At 36.5% G+C, this 21733-nt stretch overlaps 1 protein-coding gene and 1 non-coding gene across 2 annotated transcripts; one reads left to right on the top strand and one right to left on the bottom strand.

Moving 5' to 3' along the window:
- Positions 1 to 2750: 2750 nt before the first annotated feature.
- Positions 2751 to 2858, bottom strand: LOC112704391 (small nucleolar RNA R71). The gene has a single exon (XR_003155017.1). It is a non-coding gene; the product is annotated as a small nucleolar RNA R71 (small nucleolar RNA).
- A 16949-nt stretch (positions 2859 to 19807) lies between these two features.
- Positions 19808 to 21666, top strand: LOC112701391 (uncharacterized). The gene is made up of 2 exons (XM_029288199.2): positions 19808 to 21359; positions 21463 to 21666. Exons 1-2 carry the CDS (start codon positions 21026 to 21028, stop codon positions 21645 to 21647), a joined length of 519 nt encoding a protein of 172 aa, XP_029144032.2. The 5' UTR covers positions 19808 to 21025; the 3' UTR covers positions 21648 to 21666.
- Positions 21667 to 21733: the final 67 nt, after the last annotated feature.

The raw sequence follows: 21733 nt of genomic DNA, 5'->3' as shown, positions 1-21733 counted from the left end.
GGACCTTGATCACTTATGTATTTTCAACAGTGGAGTTTTTACACACCATATATCAAGGGTGTGGAGCTCTAATGTACCTCGAGTTTTAATGCAATTACTACTATTTTCTATTCAATTCAGCTTATTCCTGTTCTCAGATATTTGTTGCACTTCAACCTGATGGATGTGATGATCCGTGACACTCATCATCATCCATCTTTATGAACGCGTGCCTGACAACCACTCCCGTTCTATCTTAGATCGAGCGTGTATCTCTTGGATTCCTTAATCAGAATCTTCGTGGTATAAGCTAGAACACTTTGGTGGCCATTCTTGAGAATCCAGAAAATCTAAACCTTATCCGTGGTATTCCGAGTAGGATTCAGGGATTGAATGACTGTGACGAGCTTCAAACTCGCGATTGTTGGGCGTAGTGATAGACGCAAAAGAATTAATGGATTCCGTCATGATCGAGAATCGATAGATGATTAGCCGTGCTGTGACAAGAGCATTTGGACCATTTTCACTGAGAGGATGGGAAGTAGCCATTAACAACGGTGACACCTTACATACAGCTTGCCATAGAAAGGAGTAAGAATGATTGCATGATGGTAGTAGGAAAGTAGAGATTTAGAAGGAACACAGCATCTTCATGCACTTATCTGAAATTCCTACCAATGAGTTATATAATTATCTATATCTTTATTTTATGCTTTATTTATCTTTATTTTCAAAAACTGCATAACCATTTATTATCCGTCTAACTGAGACTTACAAGATGACCATAGCTTGCTTCATACCAACAATCTCCGTGGGATCGACCCTTACTCACGTAAGGTTTATTACTTGGACGACCCAGTGCACTTGCTGGTTAGTTGTGCGAAGTTGTGAAGAATGTGAGTGAACCATAGTAGTGTGCACCAAGTTTCTGGAGCCATTGCTAAGAATTGTTCAAGTTATGAAAAGTGTAAATCACAATTTTGCCTATCAAGTTTTTGGCGCCATTGCCGGAGATTGTTTGAGTTTGGACAACTGACTGTTCATCTTGTTCTTGACAAGTCTTCTTGTTTGATCTTTAAATTTTCTTGTTTTGTGTTTTTTGTTGTTTTTCATATGCATTTTTGCATTCATAGTGTCTAAGCATTAAAAATTTCTAAGTTTGGTGTCTTGCATGTCTTTTTTTTCTTGAAAATCTTTCAAAAATAGGTCTTGATGTTCATCTTGATCTTCAAAGTGTTCTTGGTGTTCATCTTGACATTCATAGTATTCTTGCATACATCATGTGTTTTGATTCATAATTTTCATGTTGTGAGTCATTTTTGTGTTTTTCTCTCTCATCATTAAAAATTCAAAAAAAAATAAAAAAATTATCTTTTCCTTATTTCTCTCATAAATTTCAAAAATTTGAGTTGACTTAGTCAAAAATTTTTAGAACTTAGCTATTTCTTATAAGTCAAGTCAAATTTTCAATTTTAAAAATCTTATCTTTTCAAAATCTTTTTCATTTTTCTTTTATGATTTTTGAAAATTTGAAAACATTTTTCAAAATCTTTTCTTTTCTTTATTTCAAAATTTCGAAAACTTTACTAACAATTAATGTGATTGATTCAAAAATTTGAAATTTGTTACTTTCTTGTTAAGAAAGGTTCAATCTTTAAATTCTAGAGTCATATCTTTTAGTTTCTTGTTTGTCAAGTAATCAATTTTAATTGTAAAAATCAAATCTTTTCCAAAATATCTTTTTCAATCATATCTTTTTCAAAATTGATTTCAAAAATCTTTTCTAACTTCGTATCTTCTCAAAATTGATTTTCAAAATCTTTTTCAACTAACTGATTGACTTTTTGTTTGTTTCTTATCTTTTTCGAAACCACCTAACTACTTTTCTCTCTCTAATTTTCGAAAACTCCTCTCCTTTTTTCAAAAAAATTCTTTTAATTAACTAATTATTTCAAATTTTAATTTTAATTTTAATTCTTCTCTTAATTTTTGAAAATCACTAATTTTTCAAAAATAATTTTCAAATTCTCTCTCTCATCTTCTTCTATTTATTCATTCAATTACTAACACTCCTCTTCATCTCAAAATTTGAACCCTCTCTTCCCCTCTGTGTTCGAATTTTTCTCTTCTCCTTCTTCTATTCTTTTATTCTTATACTCACATAAAGAAATCTCTCTACTGTGGTAAAGAGGATCCTTATTATTATTTTCTGTTCCCTTCTTTTTCATATGAGCAAGAGCAAGGACAAGAATATTCTTGTTGAAGCAGATCTTGAACCTGAAAGGACTCTGAAGAGGAAACTCAGAGAAGCTAAATTATAATAATCCAAAGATAACCTTACAGAAATTTTTGAAAAGGAAGAGGAGATGGCAGCCAAAAATAATGACAACAACAATAACGCAAGGAGGATGCTTGGTGATTATACTACACCCACTTCCAAGTTTGATGGAAGAAGCATCTCAATCCCTGCCATTGGAGCAAACAATTTTGAGCTGAAACCTCAACTAGTTGCTCTAATACAACAGAACTGCAAGTTCCACGGACTTCCATCAGAAGATCCCTACCAGTTTTTAACTGAGTTCTTGCAGATCTGTGAGACTGTTAAGACTAATGGAGTAGATCCTGAAGTCTACAGGCTCATGCTTTTCCCATTTGCTGTAAGAGACAAAGCTAGAACATGGTTGGACTCACAACCTAAAGATAGCATGGACTCTTGGGATAAGCTGGTCACGGCCTTCTTGGCTAAGTTCTTTCCTCCTCAAAAGCTGAGCAAGCTTAGAGTGGATGTTCAAACCTTCAAACAAAAAGATGGTGAATCCCTCTATGAAGCTTGGGAAAGATACAAGCAGATGACCAAAAAGTGTCCTTCTGACATGCTTTCAGAGTGGACCATTTTAGATATATTCTATTATGGTCTATCTGAGTTCTCTAAGATATCACTAGGCCATTCTACAGGTGGATCCATTCACCTAAAGAAAATGCCTGCAGAAGCTCAAGAACTCATTGACATGGTTGCAAATAACCAATTCATGTACACTTCTAAGAGAAATTCTGTGAGTAATGGGACACCTCAGAGGAAGGGAGTTCTTGAAATTGATGCTCTGAATGCCATATTGGCTCAGAACAAAATGTAGACTCAGCAAGTAAAAATGATTTCTCAAAGTCTGAATGGATGGCAAAATGCATCCAACAGTACTAAAGAGGCATCTTCTGAAGAAGAAGCTTATGATCCTGAGAACCCTGCAATGGCAGAGGTGAATTACATGGGTGAACCCTATGAGAACACCTATAATTCTTCATGGAGAAATCATCTAAACTTCTCATGAAAGTATCAACAAAAGCCCCAACAAGGCTTTAATAATGGTGGAAGAAACAGGTTTAGCAATAACAAGCCTTTTCCATCATCTTCTCAGTAACAGACAGAGCATTCTGAGCAGAGCTCCTCTAGCTTAGCAAACATAGTCTCTGATCTGTCTAAGGCCACTTTAAGTTTCATGAGTGAAACAAGATCATCCATCAGAAATTTAGAGGCACAAGGGGGCCAGCTGAGTAAGAAAATCACTGAAACTCATCCTAGTACTCTTCCAAGCAATACTGAAGAGAATCCAAAAAGAGAGTGCAAGGTCATTGACATAATCAAAATGGTCGAACCTAGAAAGAAAGGGGAGGACGTGAATTCCAATGAGGAAGACCTCATGGGACGTATCCCAAACAAGAAGGAGTTCCCTATTGAGGACCTAAAAGAATATGAGGCTCATATAGAGACCATAGAGATCCCTTTAAACCTCCTTCTGCCATTCATGAGCTCTGAAAACTATTCTTCCTCTGAAGAGGATGAAGATGTAACTGGAGAGCAAGTTGCTCAATATATAGGAGCTATCATGAAGCTGAATGCCAAGTTGTTTGGTAATGAGACTTGGGAAGATGCACCTCCCTTGCTCATTAGTGAACTAGATACATGGGTTCAGCAAACTTTACCTCAAAAGAAATAAGATCCTGGTAAATTCTTAATACCATGTACCATAGGCACCATGACCTTTGAGAAGGCTTTATGTGACCTGGGGTCAGGCATAAATCTTATGCCACTCTTTGTAATGGAGAAACTTGGGATCTTTGAGGTACAGGATGCCACATTCTCATTAGAGATGGCAGACAAGTCAATAAGGCAAGCTTATGGATTGGTAGAGGACGTGTTAGTGAAGGTTAAAGGCCTTTACATCCCTGCTGATTTCATAATCTTAGACACTATGAAGGATAAGGATGAATCCATTATCCTTGGAAGACCCTTCCTAGCCATAGCAGGAGCTGTGATTGATGTTGACAGAGAAGAGCTAGTCCTTCAATTGAATAGGGACTACCTGGTGTTTAAAGCTCAAGGATCTTCCTCTGCAACCATGGAGAGGAAGCATGAAAAGTTTCTCTCAATACAGAGTCAAACAGAGCCCCCACAATCAAACTCTAAGTTTGGTGTTGGGAGGCCACAACTAAAATCTAAGTTTGGTATTGAACCCCCATATTCAAATTCTAAGTTTGGTGTTGGGAGGTCCCAAAAATGCTCTGATGATTTGTGAGGCTCCATGAGAGCACACTATCAAGCTATTGACATTAAAAAAGCGCTTATTGAGAGGCAACCCAAATTTTTATTTATCTATATTTTTATTGTTCTTTTATGTTTTATTTGGTTCATGATCATGTGGAGTCACAAATCAATTCCTAAAATTAAAAATAGAATAAAAAACAGCAGAAGAAACAGCACACCCTGGAGGAAGAGCTTACTGGCATTTAAACGCCAGTAAGGAACATCTGGCTGGCGTTCAACGCCAGAACAAAGCATGAATCTAGCGTTGAACGCCAGAAATAAGCAGCAGTCTGGCGTTTAAACGCCAAGATTACACCCTAAGGAGAGCTGGCGTTAAACTCCAGAAACAAGCATGGAACTGGTGTTTAACGCCAGAAACATGCTACAGATTGGCATTGAACGCCCAAAACAAGCATAGAGCTAGCGTTGAACGCCAGAAACAAGCATCAATCTGGCGTTGAACGCCAGGATTGCATGCAGAGGGCATTTTACACGTCTCATTGGTGTAGGGATGATAAATCCTTGACACCTCAGGATTTGTGGACCCCACAGGATCATCTCAGGATCAGTGGACCCCACAGGATCCCTACTTATCTTAACTCACCTTCTCTCTTCTTCACATAATCCAATAACACTCTTCCCCATCACCTCTTCACCACTCACATCCATCCACTATTCCCCATAAACCCCACCTACCTTCAAATTCAAAATCACTTTTCCCACTCAAACCCACCCTAATGACCGAACCTACTACCCTCTCCCTCCACTATATAAACCCCTCTATCCTTCTTCATTTTCACACATCACAACCCTCTCTTCTCCCCTTTGGCCTAATACACACCCATCTCCCTTTCCTTCATATCTTCTTCTTTTTATTCCATTCTTTCTTTTCTTTGCTCGAGGGCGAGCAACATTCTAAGTTTGGTGTGGTAAAAGCATAGATTTTTTTGTTTTTCCATAACCATATATGGCACCTAAGGCCGAAGAAACCTCTAGAAAGAGGAAAGGGAAGACAAAAGCTTCTACCTCCGAGTCATGGGAGATGGAGAGATTCATCTCAAAGGTCCATCAAGACCACTTCTATGAAGTTGTGGCCAAGAAGAAGATGATCCCTGAGGGCCCTTTCATGCTCAAGAAAAATGAGTATCCGGAGATCCGACATGAGATCCAAAGAAGAGGTTGGAAAGTTCTGACCAACCCCATTCAACAAGTCGGAATCTTAATGGTTCAAGAGTTCTATGCCAATGCATGGATCACTAGGAACCATGATCAAAGTATGAACCCGAATCCAAAGAATTATCTTACAATGGTTTGGAGAAAATACTTAGATTTCAGTTCGAAAAATGTAAGGTTGGTGTTTAACTTGCCTATGATGCAAGAAGATGCACGCCCCTACACTAGAAGGGTCAACTTTGATCAAAGGTTGGACCAAGTCCTTATGGACATATGTGTGGAAGGAGCTCAGTGGAAAAGAGACTCAAAAGGCAAGCCAGTTCAATTGAGAAGACTAGACCTTAAGCCTGTGGCTAGAGGATGGTTGGAATTCATCCAACGCTCCATCATCCCCACTAGCAACTGATCCGAAGTAACTGTGGATCAGGCCATCATGATTGGAGAGGAAGTAGAAGTTCATGAAGTCATCTCTCTAAAACTCTACAAAGTAGCCAAAAAGCCCTCCACCTTGGCAAGGCTAGCTTTTCCTCATCTCATTTGCCATCTATGCTACTCAGCTAGAGTTGTCATAGAAGGAGTCATCCTCATTGAAGAGGACAAGCCCATCACTAAGAAGAGGATGAAGCAAACAAGAGAGGCCATCCATGGATCTCAAGAGACACATGAGGAAGCTCATCATCAAGAAATTCCTGAGATGCCTCAAGGGATGCACTTTCCTTAAAAGAAGGGTGGAACACCAAGAGTACTCCATCATTCTCTATGAGATTAGAGAAGATCAAAGAGCTATGAAGGAGGAGCAACAAAGGCAAGAAAGAGACATAGAGGAGCTCAAGAACACCATTGGTCCTTCAAGGAGAAGGAGCCACCATCACTAAGGTGGACTCATTCCTTAACTTCCTTGTTCTTATCTCTCTGTTTTTCGGTTTATGAGCTTCATGTTTGTCTATGTTTGTATCTTTGTTACATGATCATTAGTGTCTAATGTCTATGTCTTAAGGCTATGAATAATTCCATGAATCTTTCACCTTTCTTAAATGAAAAATGTTTTTAATACAAAAGAACAAGAAGTACATGAGTTTCGAATTCATCCTTGAAATTAGTTTAATTATATTGATGTGGTGACAATACTTTTTGTTTTCTGAATGAATGCTTGAACATTGCATATTTTTTATCTTGTTGTTTCTGAATGTTAAAATTGTTGGCTCTTGAAAGAATGATGAAAAAGAGAAATGTTATTGATGATCTGAAAAATCATAAAAATTGATTCTTGAAACAAGAAAAAGTAGTGAATAACAAAAGCTTGCAAAAAAAAAGTGGCAAAAATATATATATATTTAAAAGAAAAAGAAAAAGCAAGCAGAAAAAGCCAATAGCCCTTAAAACCAAGAGGCAAGGGTAAAAAGGATCCAAGGCTTTGAGCATCAATGGATAGGAGGGCCCAAGGAAATAAAATCCAGGCCTAAGTGAAAAGCTTGAGACTGAGTGGTTAAAGTCGTGATCCAAAGTAAAAAGAGTGTGCTTAAGAGCTCTGGACACCTCTAACTGGGGACTTTAGCAAAGCTGAGTCACAATCTGAAAATGTTCACCTAGTCATGTGTTTGTGGCATTTATGTATCCGGTGGTAATACTGGAAAATAAAGTACTTAGGGCCACGGCCAAGACTCATAAAAGTAGTTGTGTTCAAGAATCAACATACTTAACTAGGAGAATCAATAACACTATCTGAAATTCTAAGTTCTTATAGATGCCAATCATTCTAAACTTCAAAGGATAAAGTGAGATGCCAAAACTATTTAGAAGCAAAAAGCTACAAGTCCTGCTCATCTAATTAGAACTAATCTTCAATGATATTTTGAGATTTATAGTATATTCTCTTTTTTATCCTATTTGATTTTCAGTTGCTTGGGGACAAGTATCAATTTAAGTTTGGTGTTGTGATGAATGGATAATTTATACGCTTTTTGGCATTGTTTTTAGGTAGTTTTTAGTAGGATCTTGCTACTTTTAGGGATTTTTTATTAGTTTTTATGCAAAATTCACATTTCTTAACTTTACTATGAGTTTGTGTGTTTTTCTATGATTTCAGGTATTTTCTGGCTGAAATTGAGGGACCTGAGCAAAAATCTGATTTAGGCTAAAAAAGGACTGCTGATGTTGTTGGATTCTGACCTCCCTGCACTTGAAATGAATTTTCTGGAGCTACAGAACTTCAAATGGTGTGCTCGCAACTGCGTTAGAAAGTAGACATCTAGGGCTTTTCAGCAATATATAATGGTCCATACTTTGTTCGAGCTTAGACGATGCAAACTGGCGTTCAACGCCAGTTCCATGCTGCATTCTAGAGTAAAACACTAGAAACACGTCACAAACCATAGGTAAACGCCAAAAACACGTTACAACTTGGCGTTTAACCCCAAGAGAAGCCTCTACATGTGTAAAGCTCAAGGTCAGCCCAAGCACACACCAAAGTGGGCCCCGAAAGTGGACTTCTACACTTAGACTTATTTCTATAAACCCTAGTAACTAGTCTAGTATAATAGGACTTTTTACTATTGTAATTTCATCTTGGAATATATCTTGGTATCTATCTTTGGACATTTAGTTCTTAGACTTTGGGGGCTGGCCATTCGGCCATGCCTGGACCTTGATCACTTATGTATTTTCAACGGTGGAGTTTCTACACACCATAGATCAAGGGTGTGGAGCTCTGCTGTACCTCGAGTTTTAATGCAATTACTACTATTTTCTATTCAATTCAACTTATTCCTATTCTAAGATATTCGCTGCACTTCAACTTGATGGATATGATGATCCATGACACTCATCATCATTTGTCCTTATGAACGCGTGCCTGACAATGACTCCCGTTCTATCTTAGATCGAGCGTGTATCTCTTGGATTCCTAATCAGAATCTTCGTGGTATAAGGTAGAACCCTTTGGCGGCCATTCTTGAGAATCCGGAAAGTCTAAACCTTGTCCGTGGTATTTCGAATAGGATTCAGGGATTGAATGACTGTGACGGACTTCAAACTTGCGATTGTTGGGCGTAGTGACAGACGCAACAGAATCAATGGATTCTATTCTGACATGATTGAGAACCGACAGATGATTAGCCGTGATGTGGCAAGAGCATTTGGACCATTTTCACTGAGAGGATGGGAAGTAGCCATTGACAATGGTGACGCCCTACATACAGCTTGCCATGGAAAGGAGTAAGAATGATTGGATGAAAGCAGTAGGAAAGCAGAGATTCAGAAGGAACACAGCATCTTCATGCACTTATCTAAAATTCCTACCAATGAATTACATAAGTATCTCTATCTTTATTTTATGCTTTATTGATCTTTATTTTCGAAAACTCCCTAACCATTTATTGATCTTTATTGTAACTGAGACTTACAAGATGACCATAGCTTGCTTCATACCAACAATCTCCATGGGATTGACCCTTACTCACGTAAGGTTTATTACTTGGACGACCCAGTGCACTTGCTGGTTAGTTGTGTGAAGTTGTGAAGAATGTGAGTGAACCATAGTAGTGTGCACCAAGTTTCTGGAGCCATTGCTAAGAATTGTTCAAGTTATGAAAAGTGTAAATCACAATTTTGCGTTTCATTCAATGCCAGCAAGGCTGCCATTTTGGGCATTGAACCCACAGGGTCTGCCCCTGGCTTGTATTCAACGCCAGCAATACACTCCATCCAGAGTGTTCTATTTTCAATGCTGAACCTTTCTGTCTCTGTTCTGACTACTGCACATGATCATGAACCTAAAGAAATAATTAAAGAAAAATAAACTTAATGAATTTAAAAAATAGAAATAACTAAATAGGGTTAGGTTGCCTCCCAACAAGCGCTTCTTTAACATCACTAGATTGACAGTTAGCTCCTTACGGAGATCAATATGGGCTCCGAATTTTGCCCCTTACAGTGAACTTTCTTCCTGTCTTCTCTTGGATGAGCTCTACATGCTCTAGAGACAGGACACGACTCACTGTATGTGGTTGACGTGGCGAAAAACTACCGATTAAGAGTTTATAGAGGAAAAGGGTTGCAAGTATAGCTCTTAACCAATGAAGATTCCATGTATCAATTTAAAAGAGTTGTCACGAAATTTAGAAATAAAATACTGGGAGTATGAGTCCCAGGTCGTCTCCCAAGGAGTTGCAGAGAGAATGCTAATTTATTAATTAGGGGTTTTCAAGAGAGTTGAGTTGAATAATGAGCAATTAAATAGTTGTAAATTAAAGAAATAAAAACTAAGAATGATTATTAATATTCTAAATAAAGGGCCTTGACTGGGAGAATGATCAATTGGAAGTTCTATCCTTGTTGGGATCTCTTAGGTGTAGTATCAAAAAGGTTGTTGTTTTCACTTAGTTAACCCTTACTAAATAAAGAGAAGTCAACTGATTGAGCTAACTCTTATTCACAAATCCTAGTCCTCTCCCTTGGGAAGGTCTAGCATTAGTAAATATAGAACTAGCCAACAACTTCAAGTTTAATCTTCAGCTAAGTCTTCCAACTCAAGTGTCTCGTTTTAATCAACCCCCATGTCAAGTAGGGAATCTACTCCATTGACATGAATATAATACTCAGAAAAATATAAGAAGAAGATATAATAAATTAAATAAAATAGAGACTGAAAATTTAATTAAAAATAAAAGTAATCCTCTGTATCAACAATCCATGAAAATAATCCAACTACCACTTTAAGCAAGAATTAAGAATATGGAATAAATAAAAGAGCAAGTAAGGAAACAAACTAGAATAGTATCTTCAATGGAGGTGATGACTCTTCATATCCAAAGCAAAAAGTTTAGAACTAATAAACTATGAATGTAAAGAGAACCTAGAGGAAGAGTAGTTCCTATCTAGATTCAGATCTTAAAATCCTAAAACTATCCTAATGAGAATGTGTGTTGATGTGTGTTGAGTCTTTGCACGTTCCCTGGCTTTATTCTGTGTTTCTGGGCCAAAAACTGGGTCAAAACGCGGCCCAAAATTGCCCCAGCATTTTCTGTTATTTCTGCAGATCGCGCAGGTCACGCGTACGCGTCGATCACGCGTACGTGTCATTCAGCAATTTTCCTTGTCACACATACGCGTCGTCCACGTGAACGCGTCATTCGTGCAGACTCCAATCCGCGCGTATGCATCAGGCACGCGCACGCGTCGCTGTGACTTTCTCCATTCCGCATGCTCGCGTGAGCCATGCGCACGGGTTGATGCTCGTTGGTCATCTCCTTAGTTTCTTGTGTTCCTTCCATTTTTGCAAGCTTCCTCTCCATTTTCTAAGTCATTCCTGCCCTGTAAAGCCTGAAACACTTAACACATGGATCACATCATCGAATGGTATAAAGGGGAATTGAAATACACAAATTGAAGATCTTTAGGAAGCAAGTTTCCAACCATAGATCAAGACTAGGAAGGGATTGTAAAACCATGCAAATCATATGAATAAGTGGGTAAAGACTTGATGAAACCACTCAATTAAACACAAGATAAACCATAAAATAGTGGTTTATCAGTGGTATGACTGGCTTCTTGGTGAAGACAACTCTCATGCCAGGTGAGAGGCCTTCAGTTGGGACTTTCTTGTCCCTCCAGCCTTTAGGCACTTTCTTCTTTGTACCTTTGTGCTCAAAGCTTATTAATGGCTACCCAACACCAAACTTAGAATTGGTATTTGGGGTCTTAGTAAAGCTCTACACTGAAAGAGATGGTTGGAACATTAAGTATTGCATAGTTATCTCTCTGTTCTTAGAGGGATAGTTAGGGTGAGGCATATTGAACAAGATGTGATCCTTCCCTAGTTGTAAAATTAGTTTTCCCTTAGCTACATCAATGATAGAATTGGCAGTGGTTAGGAAAGGTCTTCCAAGGATGATTGATTCATCTTCATCTTCTCCAGTGTCTAAGATAATAAACTTTACAGGGATGTAAAGGTTTTCAACCCTTCACCAAGACATCCTCTACTAAGCCATATGCTTTCTTCATTGATTTGTCTGCCATCTCTGGTGAGATATTTGCAGCTTGTACCTCAAAGATTTCTGGCTTCTCCATTACAGAGAGTGGCATGAGATTTATACTTGACCCTAGGTCACACAGAGCCTTCTCAAAGGTTATGGTGCCTATGGTGCAAGGAATTAGGAAGCATCCAGGGTCTGGAAGCTTCTGAGGTAGCTTCACCCGAGCCAAAGCATTGAGTTCTTTGGTAAGCATTGGAGGTTCTTCTTCCAAAGGTTTTGTATCAAATAACTTGGTATTTAGCTTCATGAGAGCTGCTAGGTACCAAGCAACTTACTCTTCCCTAGTATCCTCATCCTCATCAGAGGATGAGTATTCATCAGAACTCCTGCACTGTTGGAGTGCATGCAAGGGAACCTCTATGGTCTCTATATGAGCCTTGGCTTACTTTAGTTCTTGGATAGGGATTTGTTGCATGGGTATTGAGCACTCAGATGGTGTGCCATTAATGGCGTTCAACGCCAGCACTGGTGGCTCTTTGGGCGTTGAACGCCCATCATGTATACCTTTATCAGCGTTCAAAGCCAGTTCCCTTACCATTTTGGGCGTTGAACGCCCAGTAGAGCTGTCCTTGCTGGCATTCAACGCCAGAGCCCCTACTAGTTTAGGCGTTGAACACCCAGTGATATGCTCTTCACTGGCGTTTAACGCCTGGCTCTTGGCCATTTTGGGCGTTGAACTCCCAATGAGATCTTTCTCACTGGCATTCAATGCCATCTCAATCTCTCTAGATTCGACCTTAGCCTATGTGGTGATGGCCTTGCACTCTTCTCTTGGGTTCACTTTAGTGTTACTAGGAAGAGTGTCAGGAGGAGTCTCAGGGATCCTCTTGCTTAGCTGACCAACTTGTACCTCCAAATTTCTGATGGAGGACCTTGTTTCAGTTATGAAAATTTGAGTGGTCTTAGACAGGTTGGAGACTATAGTGACTTAGTTAGAGAGGCTCTGCTTAGGGGTCTCCATATGCCCTTGAGAAGATGGGAATGGTGGTCTGTTGTTGAACCTGTTTTGGTTCCTTCTACCTTGATTATTGTTGAAACTTTGCTGAGGTTTCTGTTGATCCTTCTATGAAAGATTATGATGATTTCTCCATGAGCGATTGTAGGTGTTTCCAAAGGGTTCTCCCATGTAATTCACTTCTTCCATGGTGGGTTGATTAGGATCATAAGCTTCTTCTTCAGATGAAGCTTCGTGAGTGCTACTAGCTGCAACTTGATTCCAGTCAAATGCTGAGAGATCATGTTGACCTGTTGGGTCAAGATCTTGTTTTGAGCCAATATAGCATTCAGAGTGTCTACTTCAAGAACTTCTTTTTTTTTATTTGCCCCATTATTTCCTGGGTTTATTTTAGAAGTGTACATGAATTGGTTGTTAGCGACAATCTCAATGAGTTCTCTTGCCTATTCAGGCATTTTCTTCAGGTGGAGTAATCCACCAGCAGAATTGTCCAGTGATATTTTGGACATCTCAAACAGACCATTATAGAAAATTCCTAGGATAGACCATTCTAAGAGTATGTCAGGAGGACATCTCCTGATCAGTTACTTGTATATTTCTCAAGCTTTATAGAGGGATTCACCTTCTTTTTATCTAAAGTTTTGAACTTCCACTCTGATTTTGCTCATCTTCTGAGGAGGAAAGAATTTGGCTAAGAAAGCATTGACCAATTTTTTCCAAGAGTCTAGGCTCTCTTTTGGTTGAGAATCCAACCATATTTTAGCTCTGTCTCTAACAACAACGGGAAAGAACATAAGTCTGTAGGCCTTAGGATCTACTCTATTGGTCTTAACAGTGTCACAGATTTGCAAGAATTCTGACAGGAATTGATGTGGATCTTCCAGTGGAAGTCCATGGAACTTGCAATTCTTTTGTAAAAGAAAGACTAACTGAGGTTTAAGCTCAAAGTTGTTAGCTCCAATGGCAGATATAGAGATACTTCTGCCATAGAAGTCGAGGTAGACTTGATGTAAGCACCATGAACCTTTCTTGCCTCCCCTTCATGATTAGGTTCAGCTGCCATGTTTTCTGCTTCTAGTTTGAAATTTTCTGAGAGATTTCTTCCGGAATGTTGTGCTTTAGCTTGTTGCAAACGCTTTCTCTGAGTTTTCTTAGGTTCAGGATCAGGATCAAAGAGAGGTTCTTTGTCTCTGTTCCTGGTCATAAACAAGAAAGAGAAAACAAGAAAGAAGAAGAATGGGAGATCTCTGTTCAAGAATAGAGGACTCCTTATGAGATGTGAAGAAGAAAGAAGAATGAAGATTGAGAGGAGAGAAGAAGAATTCGAATATTAGAAGTAAAAAGAGAAACAAGAATTAAAATATTTTTATTTTTATTTATTTATTAAATTTGAAATTAAAGGTTAATTAACTAAAAAGATTTGAAAATTAATTGATTAATTTTGAAAAAGAAGAGAGAGAAAGAGAAGAAGAATTTTCAAAAATTAGAAGAGAGAGGAATTAGTTAGGAAGTTTTGAAAAAGAAGAAAGAGAAAACAAGTCCCTAATTAAGAAAGATTTGAAAACAAGATAAGATAGAAGATTAGAAAAGATTTGATTTTGAAAATATTTGAAAAAGTCAACAAGATAAGATAAGAATTGAAAGGATTTGAAAAGATTTTAAAATTAAAATTTAAAAGAAGATAAGATAGAAAAGGCTTTGAATTAAAAAAAAAGATAAGTTAGATAAGAAAGATAATATAAGAAAGTTAAGAAAACATAAGTTTTAAATTAAAAAGATTTGAAATCAAAATTATAAAGGTAGTTTTTAATTTAAAAAGATTTGAAATTTAAACTTTAAAAGAAAGATAAGATAAGAAAGAATCAAATTCTAAAAGAAAAGATTTTAAAAAGATAAGATTTGAAATTTGGTTTTTGAAAAATATTTGATTTTGAACTTGAGATAAGATATGATTTTGATTTTGAAATTAAAATTTGAAATTTAATTTGAAATTTTCGAAAATAATGTGAAAGAAAGATAGAAAATATATTTTTTGATTTTTGAATTTAATGAAGAAAGAGAAAAACACACAAAAGACACCAAACTTAAAATTTTTAGATATAAGGACACCTAGTATGCAAAAATTATAAAGAAAAATACCTAAAGACACCAAACTTAAGAATTTTAAGATCAAAACAAAAAGAAAAACAAGAACACTTTGAAGATCAAGAAGAGCACTAAGAACAAAATTTAAGGAATTTAAAGAAAACAAGAACATGCAAAGGACACCAAACTTGAAAATTTTAAGAACCAAAGACACAATTTTCGAAAATTATAAAGAAAAGACTCAAGAAGACACCAAACTTAAATATTGACACAAGACTTAAACAAAAAACACTATTTTTGAAAATTTTTTGAAAGAAGACTCAAGAAAGTTGAAAAAGACTCAAACAAGTACAAGAACAAAAATAAAAGACTCAAACTAAAGATAAAGATTAATGAAGAAAAGTAAAGATTTTTGAAATTTTTTTTGAAAAGAAAATAAAAGACTCAGATAAAATAAAACTAAACCTATAAAGAAAAGGAAATTAACTAATCTAAACAACATGATAATCCGTTAGTTGTCAAAACTTGAACAATTCCAGGCTTTTGGTGCGCGGAATTATACTTTGCACAACTGAACCAGCAAGTTCATTGGGTCTTCCAAGTAATACCTAAGCGAGTCAGGGTCGATTCCACGAGGATTGTGATTTGAAGCAAGCTATGGTTATCTTGTAGATCTTAGTCAGGCGGATAGAATGGTTGTTTGATTGTTTAAATGGACAAAAAGAAAATAAAAATATCGTTACTCAGTTGATGGTGAATGCAATGAATGGAAGATGGTTAAGGCTTGGAGATACTTTGTTCTTCTGGATTAATTCCAGTCTTACTGTCTTCTTCAATTGTGAATGATTTATTCTATGGCAAGCTGTATGTGATCAACGCCGGTTGAGAGGTTGCCAATGCTTCTCCAGATCTGAACCCCAGGGTTAGTGCGGATCCAATCTGATTGAGGGTGAAGCTCATGCAGTCCATTCTCCTTTGTGATCCTACTCAAAACGCCACAGACAAGATCGAATCTTCTGGATCAGGGAATGCTGCGCCTTTGATTCTAGCCTCTACCACAAGGACTCTAATCTCCCCGTACCTCGGCTGAACTGGAGTCTCGAGAAGTCCCCAACGAAGTCGTGGATTAGCCATCTAAGAGATGTATAATCAAGCTAGTAGTTCATCATTGTCTGATGAAAGACTCACTCTGAACCCATGTAGAATGAGATAACTTTGTGCCGGATCAGCGCATTCAAAAAGATGAAGAACGAAGATACATCTTAGAATAGAGAATCAGACACGAATTGAAATAGAACAGTAGTACTTTTATTGATCCATGAAACTCAGCAGAGCTCTTCCCCTCAACCTAGGAGGATTAGAAACTCATACTGATAGAGAATACAATGTGAAAAATGAAATATGGCTTGAGTGTGCGTCCTCACTTGATGAGAGGTGTAAAAGTCTTTAAATACTAAACTAATGACAAAGGATTACATTAAGAAGGGTAAAACAGACTTTTAGTGCTAAAATTTACTTCTGTGGCCCACTTGGTGAGTGTTTGGGTTGAGCTTGATTGAGATCCACGTGCTAGGAGGCCTCTAGGGCATTGAACGCTGGCTAGGGGGTCCTTTTTGGGCGTTCGATGCTGGTCTCTTCTCCCTTGGGCGTTGGACGCCAGAACAGGGTAGGAAGCTGGCGTTGAACGCCAGTTTTAGGCTTTCAATTATGAAGCAAAATATAAACTATTATAAATTTCTAGAAAGCTCTAGATGTTAGCTTTTCATAGCCATTAAGAACACTCCTTTTGAATAACTGTAGCTCTAGAAAAGCTCTTTCGAGTGCAAGGAGGTCAGATCCGGACAGCATCTGTAGTGCTTTCTTTGCCTCTGAATCAGACTTTTGCTCTAGTTTCTCAATTTCAGCTAGAAATTACTTGAAATTGCATAAAAACCCATAAACTGAAATTAGAATCCAAAAATGTAAATTTTTCACTAAAACCTATGAAAACTTAATAAAACTTGAATAAAACATACTAAAAACTATATGAAAATGATGGCAAAAAGCGTATAAAATATTCGCCCCATGAGGATCAGCCTACCTTGACAGTGAAGGCATGGGGATAAGATCTGGCCAACCAGCGTTGTGGAATGGTCGTTGTCCATGATATCTTGGAGGGTGTTGTTGCCTAAAGGGTTGATTAGATCCTCTTGGCTCCATCCATCCTTGATTGGTCTAACCTTGATGCACATTCCTGCTGTGGTTTCTATTTGCTTCAACAAAGTTAGAACCAAACTCAAAGCGAGAGGGGTGAGAATTCATATTAGTTATCAGAAATAAGGGGGAAAAGGAGAAAGCAAATAAACAAGTAAAAAAATATAATTTTTTTTTGAAAAATATTTACAATAACCAATAATAAGGCACACTTTTGCAATTCCCGGTAACGGCGCCATTTTGACGTTAAGATTTTTGCTAGTAAAGAATTTATAAAAATATTTGCGTTGTAGATATAGCTTCTAAACTAACAGAAATCCCTTCATACAAAAGTTTTGGTTGTCACTAGTAACAAACCCCTTTAAAATTGATAACCGAGTATTTAAACCTCGGGTCATCTTCTCAAGGAATTGCAGGGAGGTATGCTCTTATTATTGGTTATGAGTTTGTAAATTGGGATTTTGGAGTTTGGGCAATGGGCACAAGCATATTTAAATGACAAGTAAAATAAATTAACAATAATAAAATCTCTTGGCAAGATATAAGAACTGGAAGTCCCATCCTAGTTATCCTTATCAATTGTGATGAGAATTGGATTTTTCTCCCACTTTGTTAACCTCTAACTATGAAGGTAAGTCAAGTAGATGAATTAATTCGAATCCTCAAGTCCCAGTCTTTCCTTGGGAAAAGTTAGAGTTATTGGATCTAGAATCAATTCTTGAAGAATTCCAATTTTCAATCAACAATGAGTTTGATAACTCAAGAGTCACTAATTAATCAACCAAAGCCAAAAGGAAAAATATCTAAATTAAATTAAAAGCATTCATGTAAATAAAGCAATCAAACTACGTTTAAACATAAATTCAAATTCAATATAAAAGAGTTCATAAATTAAATTAGGAAAATAAGTAAAGGGAATATTAAACCTGGAATTCAGAAGAAAATTGTAAGTTGGAATAAAAATAAATCTTAAATCCTTTAAGAGGAATCCTAATCCTAATCCTAAGAGAGATGAGAGAACCTCTCTCTCAAAAACTACATCTAAAAATAATAAAAAGTGAATTATGAATAGCATGATCTGAAGTCTCCTTCATTCCTCCACTTTGCAGCCTTTAATCTGTGTTTTCTGGGCTTGAAATTGGGCCGGAAATAGTCAAGGATTCGCTGTTTGCGAAATCTGTCACGCTGATTTTCGCAGATGCGACGCATCCACGTGTATGACGCATTCACGTCACCTATCTGTATGGCCACTATAGCAAATTATATATCAAATCGAAGCCCCGGACGTTAGCTTTCCAACACAAGTAAAACCACGTAATTTGGACCTCTGTAGCTCAAGTTATGATCGTTTTAGTGCGAGAGGGTCAGGCTGACAGCTTTGTAGTTTCTCCAACTTCCTGTATTCCTTCCACTTTTGCATGCTTCCTTTCCATCCTCTAAGTCATTCTTGCCCTGTAATCCCTGAAATTACTTAACACACATATCAAGGCATCTAATAGTAATAAGAGAGGATTAAACATAGGGAACTTAAGGCCAAAGAAGCATGTTTTCAATCAAAGCACATAATTAGAAAGGCAAATGTAAAACCATGCAAATAGTATGAATAAGTGGGTAAATAGTTGATAAAATCCACTCAATTGAGCACAAGATAAACCATGAAATAGTGGTTTATCAAGGGTCAAACCCAACAAATAGAAAATCTGGCATCTGATGTAACTCCTAATGGACTCCTCAATGTCCAACGGCTCTGCGTCTCTGATACGACTTCGAACCCAACCCAGCTTTATATAGGATTTCGAAGAACTACTGACTTCTGGTTCACGACCAAATTTCACGATGCTTTGGCTCTGTATGAAGTTGGTATTACTATCTGTCCATCCGCTCACAAGCTCTCCATCAATGGGTAGGCCAAATATATGAGCGACATCTTCCAATATCACAGTAACCTCACCCACCGACAATACAAAGGTGTGAGTTTCTGGTCTCCACCTTTCTACCACCGCTAATAAGAGGTAAAATCCTCTTATCACTCCAATCCTAAAAACGTGGTAATATCCCGTTGAGCGTAAGTAGTTTTCGACCATCGGATTCTATGTTTATGGCGGATCCAGTTTACGAACAATCAAATTTCTATTAGGCTGGTTCCACAAAAATATATTTATTAATTTAAATAAATAATTATTCTGACAAACAATAAATCGACATCAATATAAATATTGTTATAAATATTCACATATTTATTATAATATTTATTTATTAAAATATTTAACAGATATTAGCATATTTATTTTCAAAAAAATATTTATTTATTTATTAATATTCAAATTATTTATTAAACATACAGAAAAATAATAATTCCATTCTAAGAAAAACAATAAAAAATTATATATTAACATTTATTTCTTTAAATATTGTAAATAAATATTTATACTTACACTTCTTTTTTTAAATAAATAAATATAAATAATTTTTTCCCGAAATTAAATAAAATATTTAATAATATTTATTTATCAAAATATTTATTTTTTCAATATTTAATAACAATATATTTTATAAATATTTACATATTTATTTTCAAAAAATCAAAATATTTATTTATTTATTAGTATATTCATAACAAAAATTATAAAATATATATTCTATTATAGTATTTTTATAACAGAAAATTAATCCCATTATAACAAAAAAATTATATATTCATGTTTATATAAAATAGAATATAATTATATTTTACAAATAATAATTTTATTCTAAAATATTCATAAAAATGAACCAGTGGCCATATTTTCTGTTCAACACTATCATCCTTCTTTGTCATGCCAGACCTCTGTTCTGCCACAAGCTTTACCAGTGGCCTCATCGCACCGGCGCTCACTGCCCGCTCTTTGTTCTTTGAGCTCAGCTTGGATAGCTAGTGTTGTTCTTCTCGCGGCTGGTGCCATTCATCAGCAGCAACACGAGTGTATGAGAGATTTGATCAAGAGCAAGAACACCCAACTTATCCACACCTTACATCCTACTCTACCCAAGTGCCGTAACATCCTCCCGCTCCCAAAGTTGAATGCGTACAGCTTTTTAGTTCACCATAGAAGGAAGGTAGTTCATTCCTTCAATTAGGAATAATAATGTTGGAGGAGAGGGTAAGGATACGAACAATTGATTGGGATTTTAATTTTTTTATTTTTTATCCTTTTTCAGGGACTTTTTTATTACTTTCAGCTAAGTAATCTGTGTTTCTCTTTTTTGTTCTTATAATATTTGGAATGGAGATATTGCAGGGAAATGGTGATTAATTCGGAGGGAGAGGGGGCTAAGTAACTTTTTTTTCTTTTATTATTTTTCCAATTAACAGGAAACTTTGATTGATGTAAATAATGGTTAATTTTAGATATTGTTAATAATTATGATGATGTTTTTTTTTTTTTTGTCACGTTTATAACTTTGTTGAGATTTTTTCAGTGTAATTCTATGGCTACTATATGTTATTTTTTTAACATGAAATGAAATTTACAAGTTCTCCTTTGCACCTTTTATGAGGATAAGAGAGGGAGAGAAGGTTAAGAAAGAGTGAAGGTGCATTGAAGAGTGAATGTTACGGGAGTGAGAAGAGTGAAAAGAGTGAAGGTTACGGGAGTGAGAAGAGTGAGGGTTTTCTCAGATTTTGCAAAATAAAATTTTCAATCAAGATCACACCAAATGAAGAAGAAGACGACACTAGGGTTAGAATGGTAAAATTAACCTTTAGAACCATGCCGAAGTGTATCTTATCAGTGGTTTGCAACTGTGTTTATTACATTGAAGAGCATCTTTGACCGTAAAAAGGAGTTGCAACAATTGGTTGTAGATTCAATTTTTACTGATCACAAATTAGGAAGGAGTGCTACTGGTAGAGCTGTGAGTGCTATTGTTCTGGATGCCAAATTTTAGGACGATTGCTTTACTGTATGTAAACTTGTGAGCCCTCTGATTTACTTGCTGAGGGTTGTTGATGCTGATGACCCCCCATCTTTAGGATATGTTTATGAAGGAATGCTAAGGGCAGAAGATGCAATTAAGGAGATGTTTAGGCAATCTAAGACTGCATATCAGCCGTACATAGATATTATCAACTCAAGATGGGACAAGCATTTGAAGAAAGATCTTCATGCGGCAGCTTACTTCTTGAATCCTAAATTCTTTTTTAATGAAAATTATAAAGAAACACCTGATGTTATGCGAGGTTTGCTTGATCTTGTTACCTTGTATTGCAAGTGTAACAATTTGGATTCAGTTCAGGCAATGAAAGAAATACATTTATATAGAGATCGGAAGGAAAGTTTTGATAGACAAGAAGTTATTCCAGCTGCATCTGAACTTAAGCCTGGTAAGAATATGGTTGAATATTTGTTTAATCAATAGTAACTTGTTTTATGCTCCTATGTTCTTAATTAATATCTTATAATATGTTATGGTTTTATAATTGGTAGATGAATGGTGGAGGTTATTCGGAGGCTCTGCTCCATGTCTACAAAAGATAGCTGTTCGCATTCTTAGCCAAGCATCTGCTTCTTCTGAGTGTGAGAGAAATTGGAGCCTTTTTGACCAGATTCATACAAAAAGAAGAAATAGATTGGAGCATGATAGACTGAATGACATTGTTTATGTTACCTAATTTGCGTCTTAAATCCAGGTAATATATGTTTCATGAAATACTATATTGTTTCATTTGTAATCTTTATCATAATAAATTTATAAATT

This window comes from Arachis hypogaea, chromosome 7 (assembly GCF_003086295.3).
Source record: "Arachis hypogaea cultivar Tifrunner chromosome 7, arahy.Tifrunner.gnm2.J5K5, whole genome shotgun sequence".
NCBI lineage: Eukaryota > Viridiplantae > Streptophyta > Magnoliopsida > Fabales > Fabaceae > Arachis > Arachis hypogaea.
The sequence above is the reverse complement of the archived record's forward strand: the minus strand, read 5'-3'. Positions and strand labels throughout refer to the sequence as shown.

Coding starts and splice junctions, on each gene's coding strand:
- LOC112701391 (XM_029288199.2), top strand. CDS start 21,026: ATGCTAAGGGCAGAAGATGCAATTAAGGAGATGTTTAGGCAATCTAAG. Junction 21,360..21,462: donor TGCATCTGAACTTAAGCCTG/GTAAGAATATGG, acceptor TATAATTGGTAG/ATGAATGGTGGAGGTTATTC.